General features: G+C 43.9%; 1 protein-coding gene across 1 annotated transcript; it reads left to right on the forward strand.

Moving 5' to 3' along the window:
• The first annotated feature begins 2,844 nt into the window (after positions 1 to 2,844).
• On the forward strand, positions 2,845 to 7,332 carry LOC6598873. The gene is made up of 4 exons (XM_026991999.1): positions 2,845 to 4,118; positions 5,727 to 5,798; positions 6,502 to 6,965; positions 7,008 to 7,332. The coding sequence occupies exons 1-4, from the start codon at positions 3,312 to 3,314 to the stop codon at positions 7,330 to 7,332; spliced, it is 1,668 nt and encodes a 555-aa protein (XP_026847800.1). The 5' UTR covers positions 2,845 to 3,311.
• Positions 7,333 to 20,010: the final 12,678 nt, after the last annotated feature.

Genomic DNA, 20,010 nt, shown 5'->3' on the forward strand with positions numbered 1-20,010 from the left:
GTCTTGCTTCTTCACGAACTTTTCCCACCCACTGTAACGTCGTCAGTTTCAAACACACTCACACACACAAGTAACCGCTCGCTCTCCCGCACTCACACTCTCTGCCAATCACATTTAAAGGTAGCGCGAAATGACAAGAGTGCGGAAAATCATAACATAATAAGGAACCAGAAACAGAACGGGAACGAGCAATGGATACGATATGGTTGGATACCGTTGGTTGTGTTGCCTGAAGAGGCATGGAATCGGGTGGGGGCATGGAAGGAGGAAAAACAGGCAGCGCAACCGAAACTGTGGCTAAAAATGCAGCGCAAACAACTTTGAACGTCAATTTGTCAACTTGAGGCGAAAATTGATGGCAAAAAAAATCTCTGCACCGCAACGCTGACGCAGGCAGAGCCAATTTCGGACTGCGACTCACTATGCTTGCTGAAGAGGAGGGGGAATCGGCTGCAAGGAGCGGTCCACACAGCCGGTTTTCCGGACTGCATGAAAATGTCAGCTTAATGCCGTTATCGTAGGTGCGGCAAACACGTCGCTGCCGCCCGTCGGTAGCAGCAGTGCCTGATAATGAGCCGTTAAGGCGCGATGGAGAGAAAAATAAGAAGAAGCAGGCAAGGCAGTCGCGAAAGCTTCCGCAATATGAAACAGCAGTGTGGGGAAGGGAAGGAATGGAGCTCAAGAGCACATCGAAAGCTGGAGGTCGGTAGAGAGAGATTGAACAAACTGATAAGCCCTCGCTGCCCTAGTCACTCTGTCCCTGTCCCTGTCCCTGTCTCTGTCCCACACACACACACACTGCACACTTGCAGTTACATCGAAATTCGGCGAAATGTGAAAACATTCGCACGTGCTGAGGACACGCAAAGCAAGAGAGTGAGTAGGCGAGCTACAGAGAGAGAGAATATGGAGAGCAGGTCGCAAGCAACCATAAAGTCTAATGTCAACAGTAAATGCAAAAACAAAACGAACACAAGTGGCCGCTGCGCTGCGCCTACGTGAGCGACGGCAACTTCGGGTCTCAGAGCCACAGAACGTTCCCCCCTTCTCCTCGCCGATCAAGCAACACACCATCCTCATGATTAACAAAAGCAAAAACGACAAGGAGAGTCAGCTTCGAAGACCGATGCCTAAATACCCTTGCAAGTCAATCAGCTCTGATCCGATTTTGATGTATTATAATTTGACTGAGTTATCTGGATCGAAATGAAAATGCACTGCCTGGTTGACAAGTTTTCTTACAAAGACTTGTATTCCGATTGGTTTGAAGATGTTTCCTACGCTGCGTTGCAAACAGCTAAGCAAAATATTAGCATTCTCAGTGTAGGGTATAAATTACTGAAACCCAAAAACATCCATATTCGCCGTGAAATGCAATTCCTTTTTTGATTCTTTTTCTGTTATTTTGCTGACTCGCTAAATTTGTTACCGTGTTTTCAGGCGTTTCGGTTTTTACCTTTTTTATTCGTTTTTACTTTGTCCAAATACAACAGCAACAACGCGACGGCAGCAACGATAACAACTTCTCTCAGTGTTGCTGAGTGTTAAGCGAGGAGGGAGCGGGTAGGGCAGGACCAGGCAGCGACAGCAACAATATTTACAGCTTTGACTGCCGAAACACAGTGGGGCAAAGAACATAAGGCATGGGATTGTTAAAGTGCAGTGGATAATGTGGGATTTTCGGATTTTCATATTATGTGAGCTGTTCAGCTTCTAAATATCGATATATTAATATCCTTATGGTCTAGTAATGTTCAAATATTAATGTTTGGAGTGGTACATTTTAATGTTCGCACGCCTTGCAAGACAAATATTTTTGTGGCATGTGTTCAGACATGCCACAATACAGTCACATTTGCCACACTGTCCACCCATATGTCTGTTTATTAATAGGTATTAATGTGTATATACGCGTAGTATATGGATGCTTGCCTCTCCAGGCAGGCATCATGGTCGCCATCACTTTTGTGGCTAAAGTGCCAGAAAATTTTCTTGGCAGCCCTGTGCCACATGCGCAGAAGGCCCAGCTAACAAACGGTGCCCACTGTGCAACGTGTTGCTGTTGACGGTAGCGGCAGCGGCAGCAGCAGCAGCGATCGCAACTCGCGACACGAGCGAGGCAACAACAAGCACAAGGTTGGAAAGGTGTGTGCGAGAGAGTGTGTGGTGAGAAGAGTGGAGAGGGAGAGTGCTTTGCGGTAGTGGGAGGAGGGGCGGAGGAGCGAAAAAGCAAGTGACGAACTTACGGCCAACAGCAGCAACAGCGGCAGCGGCAACCAGCAACCAACCGGCCCCGCTGCCGCTGCTTGGAGCAGCGCGCATGCCACACACAGTTTAAATATGTGAAATTAGTACAAATCGTGATTTCAACAGCGAACGACGAGCGCCGAACGCCGACGACGACGAAGCGGCGACAAAACGAGCGAGCAGCAACAGCAGCAGCAGCAACAGGAACGTGTGTTGGTGTTGGGGATCGTAGCAGCAACAGCAATAGCAGCACGCAAAGTAGCCGCCAGCCGAGTGGCAACAGCAACCGCCGAGTGGCAGCGGCGTCGCACGTAGTGCGGCAACAACAACCACATGCAATAAAACAGCTGATAGCGCAACAGCAGCAACAAATAGAAACGAACACTACAACAAAGCAGCGCGCATTATCAGTCGGGCAACAACAGGTCTCTCAGTCTTCGTCTCCGTCGGCGCGCAAAAAAAAGCCCGCCTGCTGCCACCGCTGCAAGCAGCACAGCACTCACACACGGATAGACGGACACACGGACAGACAGACAGAGAGAGTCGCACACCTTTGCGTTGATTTTGGACGAAGCGACAGCGTTGACGTCGCCAGCCTGCCTGCGCTCGCTCTCCACGCTCACATTCTCGCTCTCTCTCTCTCGCACAAAGTGCAGCTGAGCTGCCGTTTGGACGCGCCGCTGCCTGCTCCCGCTGCCCGCGGCCGCACTTGCCGCTGCTGTTTCCTCTGCCACACCACACCACACCACACACCAGCAGCCGCCAACCGCCAACCACCGCCGCCGCCTCAGTCGAAAGTCAAAAGCAACGTGTTGTGGACGCTTTTTCGTCGTCGCGTTGCGTTCGCCTTTTTTGCTGCTGCCTCCTCTCTCTCTCTCTTTCTACTCTCCCACCACCACCTCCTCCAGCCGCAGCAGCAGCAGCAGCAGCCTGCACCTCCTACCCACCTCAGCCTCATTGCACCCACCTCCACCTCCACCACCGCACCAGCACCCAACCAGCCCCATCATTGAGAACAACCAGCAGCTGCAAGGGGGAGCGGGCACAGGAAAACTTTCACCACGATGTCCAGCAGCGCCGCAGCAGCGCAGCAGCAGTACAAGCTCGATGCCAACTCCAATGCCATAGTGCTGCCTCTGCCGCTGCCACTGGCGCTGCCGCCATCCCCAACACCGACGCCAACACCCGTCGACCGTGTCGAATGGTCGCGCGCCACCATCCTGGGCTTCATCGAGGACTACCGGCGTCAGCGGGTGCTGTGGGACCCCAACACGAAGGGCTACCACATTAAGCAGACGAAGTACGAGGCCCTGAAGCTGCTCAGCGAGAAGTACGGCACGGAGATCCGCTCGATTCGCTCCAAGATCAAATCACTGCGCAGCTCTTTCCACCGGGAGCACGGCAAGGTGCTGAGCGGGCGCAACCGGGGCGTGCTTTACCAGCCCATGTGGTTCGCCTACGAGGCCATCCGCTTCATTCTGGACGGAGAGCGAGACGGTGGCAGTGCGCTGGACGGCGACATAGCCGTAATGACCGTCGATGGAGTCCACTGCGATCCAGACGGGGATACAGAGACGGACGAGAAGCTGGCGCTAATGCACAGCCTGGATCTGGAACAGCTGACGGCTGCGGCGGCGGCCGCGGGAAAGCAGCAACAGGTTGTCGATCAGCAATGCGAGCAGCTCGTCGCCCGCATCGCTTTGGCCGCGGCCGCGGCTGCGGAAGCGGCGAATGCCAGGGATCGCGACCGGGATCTAGAGCGGGACCTCAGTCTGGACAGGGATGTGAATGCTGTTGGCGCCGAGGAAGATCTCGACGAGAGCGGCGATACTGGCGGAGGCTGCCGTCGTCCCCCCTCCTCAGCAACTGTGGTAAGCACTCCCCCCTCTCTCTAACTCTATTGATTTTACATATTTTGCATACACATGTGTCCACTGTTGTATGCATGTACATACAAGTGCATGTGTATGTGTAAACTTTTCGTTTGAGCTTTGCATGCGCGCGTGTGCGCGTGTGTGAGTGTGGTTTGACTTGTTTTGCGGCAGCCAGCAGCACACGCGCTGTCGCTGTCTAGCGGTTCCTCAGAAACAGCAGCGAGGCAGAGGCATCGGCGCAACCGGTGGCGCACAGTGGGGCGAGATTTCAATTTCTTCAAACTGTTTCCAAGGGCTCGAGGCTTTCGGTACTATGGAAGCTATGTATATAACATTTGATTCTAAATCATGGTTTTACTTCAAAGAAGAACACTGTCCATCTGCATCCAAAGAGATGATGATGTTTCAATTGACAATCCAATTAAAAATTTCCGATTGCTTCATATGTACCCATTCATTTACATATGATTTGAAATATACCAAAATATTTACACTTTCCTAGTGCTGATCGCATGGTCCCACTGTGCTTAATCGTGGCTATTGCGTCGCATGCGCTTGAGAAGCTTGTATTGGCGTCAGTCTTCACTGGTGTGAGTGTCAACTGGCTTTGATTGCGCTGCTGCTGCTGCTGCTTCTGTTGCGACCATCATACAAATAGACACACGTACAACCATACGTGCACGAACAGCATAAATGTATGTGTGTTGCATCAGCCGTAGAAATCGACAGCCCCACGTTTTGCACCGACCCTGCCCCTTTCCCATTTATCACCGCCCTCCCATCCTCTCATCAATGCCTGGCCGCCCCCAAACCGCAGCAGCTCGGCAGCGCAGCAGCAGTTCCAATACAGCAAGTTGCTGGCTGGCTGGACTGCGTTTTGTTGCTGCTGCTTTTTGCTGGTGTTTGCTTTGTGCTTCATTCGCTCATTCGGTTTTTGTTTAATACCCTGCCGCGATAGGTATGTCTGGCAAGGAGCGAAGCTTGCTGCTCAGAGAGGGAGGTGGGACGGATCGATTGAGAACGAACTGAAAGAGCATTCATTATTTTTCCATATATATTGTGGATAATCCAGTTTTGATTTGTTGTGCTCAACAACGTAGCATAATTCTCATGGGATGGGTATAATTTTTTAAGAGGGTATACAAAATTCGATGCCTCTCGAAAAGTATTGTTGCTTCTTGTGTTATTTTCGTTTGATTTTTCGTGTGTTTTGGTTACTCGTCTCACGTCTATCTGTTTTTCTGTCTGTCTGTCTGTCCGTCTACCCGTTGGTCCACTTCAATGTTGACTTGGTCCCTCTCGATCCGATCCGTCCCGCCCTGCCCCACCGTGACTAATTCAATCGCCAGCGGGCCGACTCTGCGCCACTCGACTCGACTCGTCTCAGACTCGGGCCTCGGGCCCCATCTGTGTGAGCTTTTTCATCTGTGTGCTTTTCTTTATGATTATTCTAATTTGTTTTCTATTTCTCTGTCGCCCTCCCAACTCCGTCCCACCCGACTGGATCTACCTCTGCTAGTATTATTATTATTATTATTCCTTCTTTGTTGCTGTTTGTCTGGCGAATTCTCCGCTAATTCTCTCATTTTTTCTGATCTTTCGCAGACACGTTCCTCCTCCGATTTGGATGGAGAGAATTACTGTAGAATCAGCGCCGAAGATGTGAAAACAGAAATTGTAAGTACCCTCCGATCCGACTGTTAATCGCACTTTAATTGATCTGACAGGTTGAAGTTTTTCTGTGTTTTTGTTTTTTTGTTTAGCGTAATTTAAACTTGTTTTATGTTAACTTTAGAGTGGCCGTCAAATCAAGTGGGTTCGTGGGAGTAATTAGAGAATATTTGTAGAGTTTTCGAATGGCATGGGATTCCAAAACAATACATTTGGAGATATTGTTGTGTCATTACGAATTAGTTATAATAACATAATGAAAATTATAGATAATTTAATTGGATTTTCCAAAACCTCCATCTTTCCTTATAAGTGCATATTTATGTATGTATGTATGTATGTATGTATGTACCTACTTTCCCAGACATAATCATGACTCGACTTTCGGGCCTTATCAAGGTACGACCTCTACCCCCTTAAACGTAGAGTAGACCTACGGAATGACTGACGATATTATTAGAATATAAAGCGATGCTCATCTGGCGATTAGTTGATGAAATAACCTGACACAGATTTCGTCAGACGCCAATGTCATTGGGTATTTTGATGAATATATACATACGTAGAACAGGTTCCGGTGTTTTCCTCGACAGACCCATCTTTGAATGATGAAACAGGCGCACAGACTTGACTAAGATAGGAAGAGATCTGCCGATTTCCCATTTTATTAAAAAAAAAACCCTCGATGTTTTCGCCTTTTCTACCACAGATAGAGCACGAATCAGAGATGGGGATGCTGGACAGACAGAGCAGTACGCCCTCGCCCATCAACTACTACAAGCCAACGGACCTCACCTACAATCATCGGAAGCGCAAGGCGCTGGACGAGAATGGTGCGGGCGTGGTCCTGGGCATGGAGCATGTCGTGGGGGCCCTGACACTGACGCCCATCAAGACATCGTCGTCGCCGGCGACGGCACAGTCGTTATCGCAGGGCCAGCAGATGAACCACGGCCAGCTCGCGTTTCACGCGCTGCAGCAGCACTTAAACCACAACCACAATTGCAACGGGCAACCGCAGCAACATCAACAACAGCAGCACCAGCACCAGCACCAGCACCATCAACAGCAACAGCAACAGCAAAATCAAGCGTTGCAGCAACAGCAGCAAAACCAGCAAAAACATTCCACAAACATGGCACAAAAACGTGATCGTGATCGTGATCTCTCAGCGTTGGCAGGAGGCAACACCACCAAAAACAGCAACAACAACAGCAGCAACCACAACGGTTCCAGTTGCCACACCAGCAACACATCCTTGGACCTGCCCACGGGCACGGCCGTAACATCGAGCAACTGCAGCTCCAGCAGCAGCGGTGCCACACCGTCAAAGCAAACCGGGCTGAGCGCCAACCATGCGGATGAGTACGGCGTATTCGGGGAGTACGTGGCCATCACAATCCGCAAACTAAAGACCTCGAAGTCGAAGATAGCCGTAAAGCACCTCATAAATAATCTGCTTTACGAGGCGGAACTCGGTGCCTACGATCAGGGTATACCATCCACCAAGGAGCCGCCGCAGCTGTATAAGATGCAGTAGTAGAGTGTGAACCATAGCCAGTAGTAGTAGTAGTCCAAATGGAGGTTGAAAAAAGAGGATGCAGGGGGATGCAGGATGCAGGACGAGAGGATAGAGAGACAACGCACTAGTCAGCAAAGCAACAAGGGGGGGGGAACACCAGAGCCAACAATTCTAAACTGGAAATCAGGGGCGGGGCACATATCGAGCATTTCATTCAGGGAAAACACTTTATCTATCTATCTACACGATATACATATATACACCGATATCTTGGGGATATCGCGAGAGTAAGTCAGTCAATCAATAGAAGAGTGGTGGAGCAACAAACATACCATTAAATAAAATGAATTAATTATAATTGCTTTACGTTAATTGTGTCTTTATACACCATATGAATATACATATGTATATATATATATATATATATATATGCCTTATTATCATCGTTATTCGATTATATATATATATACATTTTTTTTTCGTTATTTTTACTTTATTTGATATAAATTTGGCAATAACAATTTGAACTCAGGTGCCTTTATTTTTTTTTTTTTAGTCAATTAAGTCTTGTTATCTTATGCATAAATAAAAGCGAAACAGAAACAGAAAAAGAAACAGAAAAGTGCATATAACAATTGCAAAAATCTGCATACAACAAATGAAGCCTTAGCAACATGTAAATTTAATTAACTTTTTACCGCATATGCAGCAGAGAGCCATATGTTTAATCCTAAATCTGTAAATAGCCTAAAAGCAAAAACAAACAACAAACACACGAGAGACAAATGGAACATGAAATGTGTAAATCTTAATTTTTTTTTATGCATAACCAATGTGTTTGCAGCAGCCTAATAAATTACGGAAATGTTGAATTTCATTTTGAAAATGATGTGAAATTGGATTTATTCATTTTACGGATGGTAGATGGGGAATTGGGGCTGGGTTTGGGTTTGGGCTTGTGTGATGCCAAATTTGCATATTCATCATGTGCAGCAAATATGTAGCAAGATGCTCGTTCATCAACGGGTGTGAAATCCATGTGGTTCAGTTTTAGAAAGGATACTGTAATAAAACAGGAGGAAAAGTGTGAGGGACACCAGCAACCCTTCAACCGTTCTTATAGCCCTATTTTGGGGGATATCCTCAGAAAGAATCATGTTCAGATGATCTGTAACTTAGGTTTTGGTATTAGTTTTTGTCGATCATCACTTTCTATTTTACTTGTACAACAAAATGATAAATAAACCCATTGTAATGGCTCATTTTTGATAATATTATTGCGCCTTATTACGACTTTCAGTTCTATTGGGTAAGCGTTGTAAAAAGAGATCAATTGTTTACCGGTGGTGGAGGGGGTGGGGGGGACTGGCTAATTATTCCGACTGTAGGAGCTATTGAGCAACAAGCGCCCAGAACAATGAGGCTCGTTGTTCGCCTTCGATACGGTTATTCATATTCATATCCCCACTCGCACATTCGCTGAGGGTCTCGTCCATAAATCACAAACGCTCTCAACTGTATCAAAGAACTAGGCAATTTTATAGTGGGGGGGGGGCCCACAAAGCAAACATTAATTGCTAAATAAACAATTCAGAAATATGTATGCATGTATACAGAAAATGGTTAATTCTGCTTTTATGGATCGCCTTAAGCAAATTTTATGCCTAAGGCAATTTGTCTGCGGCAATTAGACTTCATAATATGTAGAAAATAGATTAAAACTAAGGAATGGTTAAGGTATGTAGCTCTCAAGATACTTTTAAAACTATTTTATTTACATTTATAGCTAGGAGAAACCGAAAATCAACAATTCTTAATCAAATATGATCAATTTTTAACACTTACGTGGGGTTTCGCATCAGAAAAAATCAAAGGAGAGAAAGACAGATACATATGTATATTAATACCTATAGAAGTTATTATTTATTTGTGGAGTAAACATTTACTTTCGAGCACTGCTATCAGTGACATGAAAAGCTCTCGATTTCCGATTTTAGTATTTGGTTTGCTGTCGTTTTCCCATCGAGCTGTGATAAGTGATAAATTACTTCCTTTATAGCCGAGAAGTATGTTTACTTGAACCTAATCAGCCGGTGCTAACGACGATAAACAGACTGATAAAATGAAAATTTCTATTGATCTCACATTGATCTAGGTCTTTCACAACAAGCCTTATAAAACTAGGAAGGCTATGGCCATATATGACGTCCAAATGGCTGCTAAAATAATGGTAACATTTCAATAAACATATGATAATGATTCAAACATTTAGTTCAGGGCAATTTCCATATAGTTTCCTTACTTATTTTACTATATTTTCTTAATCTTTAGTCATAAGGTGTGATAAACACACCTTCAATCAACAACCAAATACAATGCAAGCAGCAATACCATAAAAATACTTTAAAAAAAGACAAAAATGTAAGTAAAAAATGTATAGATTATAGTTTATATTTTTGGATATAAACGGATTCGAATACTGCCTTTGTGATCCTTAAAATTTCTTGAGGATGACTAGATGACCAGAGGCCTGGCAGGCACTCACTCTAGTCGAGTGGTCGCTGTTCTGCTTCTGCCTTTTTGGTCCCACAGGATCAGTACTGGCCGGACTATATCGCTGAGAAGGTGCTATAACTACATCCAGGTCGATTCCAAAGCCCAAGGCAAGGTCTTCGCCGTGGGAGCCAAGCCCAGTTATGGGTTTATTCTTCTTTCAAAACATAGTAAACTTAAAGCCCAGATGACTGATCCACCAGTAAACGTTCTATTTCTGTTCATGACATTTTTTCGACGAGCTATTGAAGTCTGATCTGCTTAAAACTGATAGGTAGAGGGTAAATCTTAATTGAGGTATCCTTTCCCACGAAGCGGCAACGGAAAAGTCCATCAATAGTTGAAATTATCTTAATTTTCACTCCATACCCATCTGCAACTTCCAATACCCATAGGCCATCACCGAACCCAATGCCTTTCCTAGTAATTATAATCTTACAAGAGTACAAACTCCAATTTGCATCAATGCTTGAAGATGGTCGCCCAACTGTCTGAAATATGCCGATTACGGGCCTCGTCCAATAATAGCTGCATGCCTCTAGGGCATCCTGCTGGAGATACTATGACATAGTACATAGTACAAGTACTACAAACATATGTACATATATAGTGAAGCCCGTAGCTTTTCTGTGATTCCGCCTCTTTGTCTATAAGTATCTGGCCACACACTGATGTGCTGTAGTTGTAGTTTTATCACAACTTTTGCGAGTACAGAGTAATCATGGCAAGCAAATATCAATCATGTTCATACAGTCACATACTTAGTATATATGTATATATATGTACATATGTATCTATGCACATGTTTACTCGTATATCAGAGCTGATGTTTGCTTTCCGATATATATATATATATGTACAACGACGACGACGACAACCCCAAGTTCAGTTCGTAGAATTTTCTGAGTTTTTCTACGAACCAAACCCATCGTCGATTCTGATTCCGATCCAGCAACGACGTGCTCTGCCTCTCTGGGGCAGGCGGCAGCCAGCGCTGCTTCGATCGTCTGCCACTTGGACCCAACTTTGGTCTCGTCCGATGAAGAAGGGGTACGGTGCGGCACGTTTGAGTGCCAGAGCATAGCACACTGGTGGCCTGATGCAGGGGGTCGGTTCGGCTTTTGCCATCTGGGAATGACGCAATGTTTTTGAAAACACATCAACACCAAAGTTGTCGGCTGTCGGTCTGTCGGTCTGTCGGTCCGTCGGTTGCTGTCGCTGGCCTGGCTGTTGTTCGCTTTTTGTTTTGTTTTGCTCGTTGCGTTTCGTTTCGATTCGCTTGGAGAAATCAACAACAGCCGCGATTACAATTGTTAATCTATATAGTATAGCATACACCATGCCTACTTATATGTATGTATGTCGGACCATCTATACAGAAACTAATGATAAATTCTAGCAGCGTGCTTAACTCCTAAATGGAACTGACAGCTGAGCTTATGTTTCGGGTCTAGAGATATGGGCATGGACGGGGTCTTAGGTTCGTGGCACATCGGTTCCACCGTAACAATGACAACTCTGAAAAGTCGATCTACTGCATGAAGGCGAGTGAGCCGGGGGCTCATCACCGCCCATCTCAACTGGTTTTGTTACTGCTGAATCTGTTCCCATAAACTTCAGATATATATATTTATATATTCTTGCAGACGAGTCTATATAGGTTTTTCAGTTGTACAGCTCTCTCTCTCTCTCTCTCTCTCTCTCTCTCTCTCTCTCTCTTGGTTAACCTTTGCCCGTATTCTTATCTGATTAAGCAAATTTGGCCATATATCTAATGTTTTTCTATCGCTGGGAAAACGGGTTTTCCACTTGGTAACAGCAATCGCCTTTCTATGCGCTTCACAAATGTTGCACGTAAGCGGTCTGTTGCTGTTATCTCTGTTATCCCCTTTTCTGTTACTTTTATCTATTCTCTTCCTCCTTCCTATTGCTGGCTTTGCTGCTCGGCTGCTCGGCTGCTTTGGGGGCCCCCCTGTCAACAATCAACAGTTTGCCATAAATTATTTTTGCAAAATGCTCAGGCTCCAATGCGACCCCAGGGAGACACACTCACTCGCATGTGTGTACACACACTGAATGATAAGCTGTGGAGCACATAAACATACACATACACATACACATACACATACACATACACATAGACATGCATGTATATGTATATATGTATGGTCCCATTGCGATTGTCGCGCAATCGAGCGTTGAGCAAGTCCCAATGCAGCCCCAGCGACCCCCCCATTACAGCACCAGTCGCGTAACCCGTTCCCTTTGTTCCTTCGAAGAATATTGTATTGTAAGTGCTAGTATTCGCAAGATACAGATAAGAGCAACAAATACTTGGAGGAGGAAGCCAGTGCCATACCAGGCCAGGCATGGAGGAGCCCTGCATTTGTCGTTTCTGTGTTGGGCAAGGTTCGAAAGTGTTGTAAATCAATTAGGAAAAGCCTTCGGAGCAGGCAGGCCAGCCAGCCAGAAAGTAAGTCAGCTTACTGCGTCGTTCCAGCAGACCGGAGGACTGTGGCATGCACCTCCCTCCGACCCATCGTCCCTCCGTCCCATCTACCATTATGATTTATGGCAAAACAAAATGCACAAATGCTGTTCGATTCGGCCTGGGATTGCATCTCCGGGTCGTAAATTACGGACGGACCATCCGGCATAGGGAGGGGCGGGAGTGGGGCGCAAAGCTAATTTGTTGCCCTAATGGGACTCCGATCAGGTGCACAGCCAGCCATTCAGTTGGGCGGTGGGGGGGCCACTATTGTGGGTGGATGTAGTTTCAGGTTTCTCTCTGGCTGTCCATCTCGATACAATCATAAATAAACGGGCGGTGGGGGGATGGTGGAAAATTGCCATTTATTACCAAAATGCTGACACGTTTAAGATTTCTTCGAGATTTCCCATTCTCCATGAATTATGTATCCGGTTTATGTACAAGTTTCTTTCAAGACACTTCATTTGGGTCCCCAAACAGAACCACACATCGCCCATTTAGTCGTTCGTGTATCAATATTAATTTAGGTAATTTGTTTGAACATTTTATGTCAAGCAATTACAAAATCATTTGCTGAAAATGCCAATAAACACTGACCAAAAATTGGTTGCCAAAAATGGGAGTCGCATTTCCAATTAAATTCTGTTAAATATGTGATTGAAAGTATTATTTTTTTTTTTTGGCCATACTCCAAGTTTGGTCCCATAAATTAGTACTGAATGAATAATTCAAGTAAAAATATACTCAGAGCCAGCCTCAAGGCATTTCTGGCATGAATCGTAAGGTAGGATTCATGTTAGGATATAATTTTGGAAATATAATACAAAATAATACTTAGAAAACAGTATTTGCTGCAAAAGTCTGTAGGAAATGATGTATATTTCTACGAAGGACTATAATAATAGTGGTATAGGGGTTTCGATAGTATTTCGCCATGACTTATAAATGAAATTAAATGCTAAACTACCGAAGGCCTTACCAAATTCCCGCAATTAAAGTTATGGAAAAGTAATGGAAACAGCATAGTTTTTTGGTATATTTCGAAATTTTCATCAATGTATATATTTTTTTATTTCAAATTATTTGTATTTAGTTTTAAAAATCTTGATAAATCTTGGAAGAAAAATAAAAACAAGTATTTCACTTAAGAAAATTAAAAAAAAAAACAAATACGATAAAAGTATGCCGTTTCTATTATTTTTTTCCATGGCTGTAATTAAAACATTTACTAGAATATTTCACATTAAAAATTGTTAACTACCGACTGCCCTTTAGAGTGGGCTAAACCCGACTTTAGGGGCATAAAGAGAACTCCTAAAAGATATATTCCTAGTTACAAATTTTTTGAATTTACTTATACTTTAATTTCCCAGTCAGATATTAATTTTCGTGTGGAACAAAGGTTCCACTCAACTCTTCTGCATCTTCGTTTCCCGCAGCTGTCGTCTCGTCTCGTTTCGTTATTAATAATAACCTACAACAGCAACAAAAATCACTGAAAAAAAATATGAAAAATAATTAAAAACCTATTAAAGTCAGGAGGCTAACGAAAAAAAAAAAAAAAAAAAAAATGGCCAAGAGAAAACAACAAAAGTGAGCAGCGCAACAAAAGTGAACAATAACGAATGGAGAACAGTCAAATCAAATTACCCAAAATATAAAGACGGGGGCAGAGTGGAGAGCAGGGAGCAGAAAATAATAAAAAATCATTAAATGCACGAAATGGCAGAGAAATGTGCCATGGCCATTAAGAATTATATGCCCAAATAAAAAGAGAGCCCCGAGAGTCGGGCTGGGAGTAATTATTATGCGAAGATCACGTATTCGCATTTTGCAAAATACATGGGGCAGGGATCCACAAGGATGGGGCGGGGGGGGGGGGCCTATGGGCGGGGGGGAGTGCGCGAGTATGCAGGCCACAATAGAAGGACGACGATTTATGCGACCAGACACTGTGGAAAGAAATAAAAACATAAAGGCAGCCTCAGAGGCAGGACAACAGGAGGAGTCGAAGACCTGAGTACCCTATATAGAGGTTTATGGAATTTGTATACAATAATTGGAACATTTTGAACAAAAACTATAAGGAACGAAATAAGTTTAAGACCACGAGGTAGAAAGAGCATATCTTTGGCAATTTTTGTATATATTACCTTCTTCGAAATTCTTTTAAAATTCGAAATGAAATCCCTAGAAATTCCTACAGTACACTATTATATAAAGTGTATCCATAGTAATCGTATACCAAAGGCATTGGCCCGAATTCAAGTAAAATAACCCATGAGGCTCTTAATGATAGTCTGAAATATGGCTATTACCTCACAACTCCTCCACTATCTACCCTTTGCTAGGGTATCAAATCATAAAGCCAAAAACAGAACCGAACGGAGCGGAATGGACCGCTAAATGCTAAATGTGTAGCAAACAAAAACAAAACCGTGCCTGTTTGTGCATGTCTGACTCTGTATTTCGTCCGTGTGTGTGTGTGTGTGTGTGTGTGTGTGTTGGCCAAAATAAATTTCAATTTTGGTTTTTTGTCCTCGTTCATCTTCATCTCCATCTCCATCTCCATCTAAACACTCCAACACCTTGCACCATCTCCAACAGAGTGCTCCTCCAGGCTTCGCTTCCATTTTGAGCCTCGTCAGCCCCCCTCACACCCAGTAATTGGCTCAAATTACAGAAACTCAACCTCCCCTCCCCACCATCCATGACCACAAAAGCAGTCGGTCCCAGACCCAGTACCGGCTCAAACCCATCCCCAGTGCCACTGCCAGCTCCATGCAACAGAGCCGTCCCGTTCCGTCCCGTCCCGATCCGTCCACGACTCTTATTATTGTCATGGCACACAATATTGTTTCCAAAAATGAAACGAAACGAAACAAATACGTGACCAGAAATTAAAGAAAAAAATAATAATCATAAAGAAGGAACCCGTGGCGGAGTGGTGGAGAGGAGAGGCCCAGAAATATACATATACTCGTATAAAGCCGAAACTACGCCAGTCCCCCAGTCCCCACCGAAAAACTGTGCAAAATAAAATAAGGAAACAGCAGAAATCGCGTTGATTTGAATTTTAAAATTTTTCATGGCATTTGTTTTGTTTGCACTGCCAGCTCCCCTTATCCACCATCCCCCATCACCCATCCCCCCTACCCAACTGCCTCCCCTGCACTGCTCCCACCATCGCTGCTGTTCAGTTTTGTGGTCTGCCAACTTTGTTTCAGATACAGTGGGGCCCATTACACTCCATATGGCCTAGAGATGGTGATCGAAATAGAAAAGAAAAAAGGAAGTCATTTCCCCAATGGAATAATTAGTCCTATTTTTACAAGAAAATAACTCATTAGAAAGACCATTTTTCGTTTAAGAAATTGTGGAAAATAGTTCAACAAAATTTTGCATATAAGACTGGACCAATCTAATAGAAAATTGATTCATTTATCGGATACAATTATGGTTTTTCTGAAAATCGCTATGGAACAAGCTCTTAAAACATCAGTAACATCACTTTACGTACATTATTTACATATGTAATGTAGGGATAAGTTCAGCCGATAGCACAGGCTGTAAGGAAGGGATATAATTGGAGAAGTTATAGTTCTGGATAGAGATAATATCCTAGACACAAAAGCGGACGAAATAGATAGATCATATCTCGAAGAATGAAGATGGGATTACGAATTGGATGGCAGAGAAGACTACAAGTAACACCAGAGAGTATGTAGAATCTAAACAATATTATCCCAAAGAATGTGTCAATGGAGCTTCCATTTCATAGAGTAGGTATCCTCCCCATTTTCCATTTTGGTTTAGCTTTTCTTGGGTATATTTTTCGTTAGCTCAACCACTGTGCCCATTGGTAATATCTATGGCTATCACTAAAAAAGTTTTACACTGCCATTTGCTGTCATTGTTGCTGGTTTCGTTTCGTTGTTGCTTTCTGCCATTTGGTGGCAGCAACTTTGCAGCAGCAGCAACACCAACAAAGCCCCACACAGCCACAGAGTCCAACTGGAAGCCGCAACAAAGTTGCAAGCAGCGGAGCCCCACAGCAGACCTTATGCCTTATGTAAATTGTAAAAAAAAAATTGATAATGAAACTTTTCAACGCAATAAATAATAGCTGACAAGGGACGGCAATCGTCGAAATAGAGAGAGAGAGAGAGAACGAGAGAAGAGGCGAGGGAGCGAGAGGAAGCAATAAAGGAAAAGCCTGAAATTCTACGTTTATTATTGATTTCGTGTTGAATTTTTGATTATTTCTAAAAATATTACACGAATGGTAAAAAGGTGGCGCCGAAGGTGGGGAGGGCCCTCCGCCCAACGAATACAGCTCTGCCCCGCGGACACGGCACGTGCGATATGATGTCGAATCGTCGTCTAGGTCAAGTTTTTGAGCATACTTATTATAAGTGAGCATACTACACGGCAGACAACACACCTCAACAAATATTAGAAGTACGATACAGTATGTGTCCCGACTAGCAGATACCTTCTACATGTTTATGGAACATGATCTCTGTGGAGCTGCCATAGGGAACCAAAAAATGGACTAGAATAGCTCTTTAGAAGAGGCTCAACAAATTACTTCAAGAAGATCTTACATGAAGAGACATAAAGTAAGTTCTTAATGTTTCTGTTTGGGTCCATCTGGCTTTAGAAATGGCTTTTAGAGGTTTTTAAATATAGAAAACTAGGGGGCAATCCCCGACGACCCAAAACTTGTATTAAACATTTAATAAGACATTGAAATATAAAGAAAATATAGCAGAAAATACCTAAGGATGAAAGGAATCGTTCGTGTCAAAAGGGACTAAAAAAAGACATACTCTAGTGCCGTAATCGTACCCTGTATTCATGGCAAAGCCCACCACACGCTTAAAAATATTTCTTTATGATTTTATTTATATTTTTGCGCTCTCGTTTTCGCGAGTTTTTTTCGAGACATAAAACTGAAAAATAAACACGCATAAAAAATAACAAGAAAACGAAAAAGAAGTATAAGTAGATGGAGAAGGAGAAGAAGCGAATGAGATACAGCAACAACAAAAATTGCTATGCAAATAAAGAATAAGAATATGGCCTCTCTCTGCTCTATGCCTACACCCCCGAAAACCCCTTTGGGGACAGAGTGGGTAAACAAACACTCCTCGTACACCTCTCACACCTGGCACCACTCTCACACTCCCCTCAGCTCCCCTTCCCCCCACCACACCAATCCACAACACACACAGGCACAGAGATAGATGCTTATGAGTTCCATGGGGTAATGGAAAAAGGTGTGCCCCGACAATGTCGTAGTCTCTCTGTCAGCGAAGGCGGGACGGTGCGGAGCGGGGGTTCGGTTCGGTTCGGTTCGGTTAGGAGATGGAGGTCTCGCCGACGCGCAATAAAAAAATATTCTAAGGCAGACCCAAAACAGAGAAAAAAAAAAACAAAGTTACAAACAAAAAACTATAAACAACAAAAAGTCATCAAAGTCGAGTTTCGGTTTCAGTCGCGCTGATAAATGTCGTATACCCTTTGCTCTGAGAGATACAAAAAAAAAATAAAAATAAAAATAAAACCGTACATAAAGAAAAACCCAAAGAAAAACACTTTCGTTTCCTTTCCCAATTGGATTTAAGAATATTCAAAAATTCAATTATAAGGAGAGCAAAAAGGTGGAAGGTGGCAAGATGGGTGGCAGGCTGGGTGGAAGGGGTGGTAAGGGAAGGGATTATGCTTGGGGGATCACAAATGTGAATTGAAAACTTTTCTTTCACTTTGAATAAATACATATCTGAGGCTCTTGGAGGATATAGCCCTGGGTTCCATTTGCAAAATTAAATTCATTGCATCGACTTAAACTTTATTTCAAATGGGATTTAATCTGCTCTTTGGTTGCTCTTTAATGTTTGTTTAACCTTTCAAATTTCTTTGAGTTGATTTGACTATTATTCTGTTCTTATTTTTATATAAACACCCTTCTCTATCTGACTCCCACCTATGGGTGTGCCGCATAAAAAGAAACTCAGAAAGACAGGGCTATTAAGCTAAGGATACCTCATATGTATGTAATTGTCCTCAGACCCTTGAAAGTCAAGGAAACTTTATGTCATACCTGTCATAATCATAACACCATAATACCTATACCGTTACGACGTAGTTTGTTACGCATATTTGAAATCGAGCGCAAAGTGAGCGAGAAAAAAAACCGAAATGTTCGGATCTGACACAGTAAAAATTAAGTTCAATATGATGAAGAAGCTGAATGGCTGACTCGAACTGAACGTACGAAGGGAATACCGAGTCCCAACGAATCGATTCGGTAGCCTGTTCATGCAGGGCTCGGACCCGTCTTATCCTACCATATCATTTCACACACAATCAAACCTCTATACCCCTCCTGCCCAATCACAACCGCGTAGGGTATCCGCCTGCCATAACTAGGCTTCACCCACAATCGAAAATTGAAATTGAAAATGAAACGACACAAAAATGTTTTGCATAAAATAAAACTATAAATTGTGTCTGGCTCGAAAATTGGAAAAATAACAAAACAAAACAAAACAAAACAGAACAAGAACACCTAAAAACCTAAACAAAAACCTAATAAAAAATAAAAATAAAAAAAAAACGAGTAGAAAAAAAGAAATCGACTTGAAGCATTGCACGACGACAACTCATAAATATTCAAATTTCAGGCTGTTCTTCTTGTTGTTGCGTCTGTCTGGGGCCTGTGGTATTCTGTAGTTGCATTCTACGACTATAGTTGTTTGTGTGTCCATTTCAGAGATACTCGTACCCGCACTCGTACTCCTGCTCGTGTTCTGTCCAAGTGTCGTCTGACAGCGCAGAGTGTGTGTTGTGCTGTGCTGTGCTGTGGGGTATTTAAAATTTTTATTGATTACGTCTGTAAACAAATAGTTAAAATCGTAAACTCAATTGCAAATATTTACTCTCGACTCTTGAGGCGACGGGCACAGATCTGAATACTGATGCGATACCTGCGAGTGCTAGAATACCCATTCAGGCGGCGGGCCCACACCCTAGGCAAGCGACTCCGAGATCCCCGATTCTATCGATCTCTCTGCGTAACCCGCCCAGCTCTCGGCAGACCCTACACCGCCTCCGAACACCTCCGGTATTATCGCAAACTATTGAAATTCACACGTCTCGTCTGGTTGGGCCTGTTCCTGTTGCGATTCGTTACGTATGAGATCTATCGAACGATTGTCTAGCCGTCTCGATCGTAAAGTACGATTCTAAAAGGCAACAACAACAGATCTGAAATCTCTGAAATAGAAACTGGGGAGAAGGCATTGAGCATTGAGCAGCAGACCGTGTGTCGGGATCGATTCGCATTAGGGGTCCATTGGACCGGCCGAGGCTGAGGCTGTCACTGGGGCTGCGACTGCGACTGGGGCTGGGGCTGAGGCTGCTGCTTGTAAATTGCTAATTTACTTGAGGTATCTAGAGTCTCTAGCGGATTGCAGGGTGTGGCCGTCAGACTCTGGGGTGCAATTGATTTATCATTTGAATCATGATTAAGTTGTGAATGCAATCAAACCGTTATATTATATTGGGAAGCAGCCGAAGCATCGATAAATTGTTTGTGATCGCAAGAAAACAGCCCCTTGAGCCCCTCTTTTTGACAAAGAGATCGT

This window comes from Drosophila persimilis, unplaced genomic scaffold (assembly GCF_003286085.1).
Source record: "Drosophila persimilis strain 14011-0111.01,24,50 unplaced genomic scaffold, DperRS2 tig00000700-arrow-arrow-pilon, whole genome shotgun sequence".
Taxonomy (NCBI): Eukaryota; Metazoa; Arthropoda; class Insecta; order Diptera; family Drosophilidae; genus Drosophila; species Drosophila persimilis.

Bases quoted from the DNA above. Each gene is read 5' to 3' on its own strand.
- LOC6598873 (XM_026991999.1), top strand. From the start codon at position 3,312: ATGTCCAGCAGCGCCGCAGCAGCGCAGCAGCAGTACAAGCTCGATGCC. The intron at 5,799-6,501 runs GTAAGTACCCTC...TTTCTACCACAG, and splicing joins AAGATGTGAAAACAGAAATT to ATAGAGCACGAATCAGAGAT. The intron at 6,966-7,007 runs GTTGGCAGGAGG...CAACAACAACAG, and splicing joins CGTGATCGTGATCTCTCAGC to CAGCAACCACAACGGTTCCA.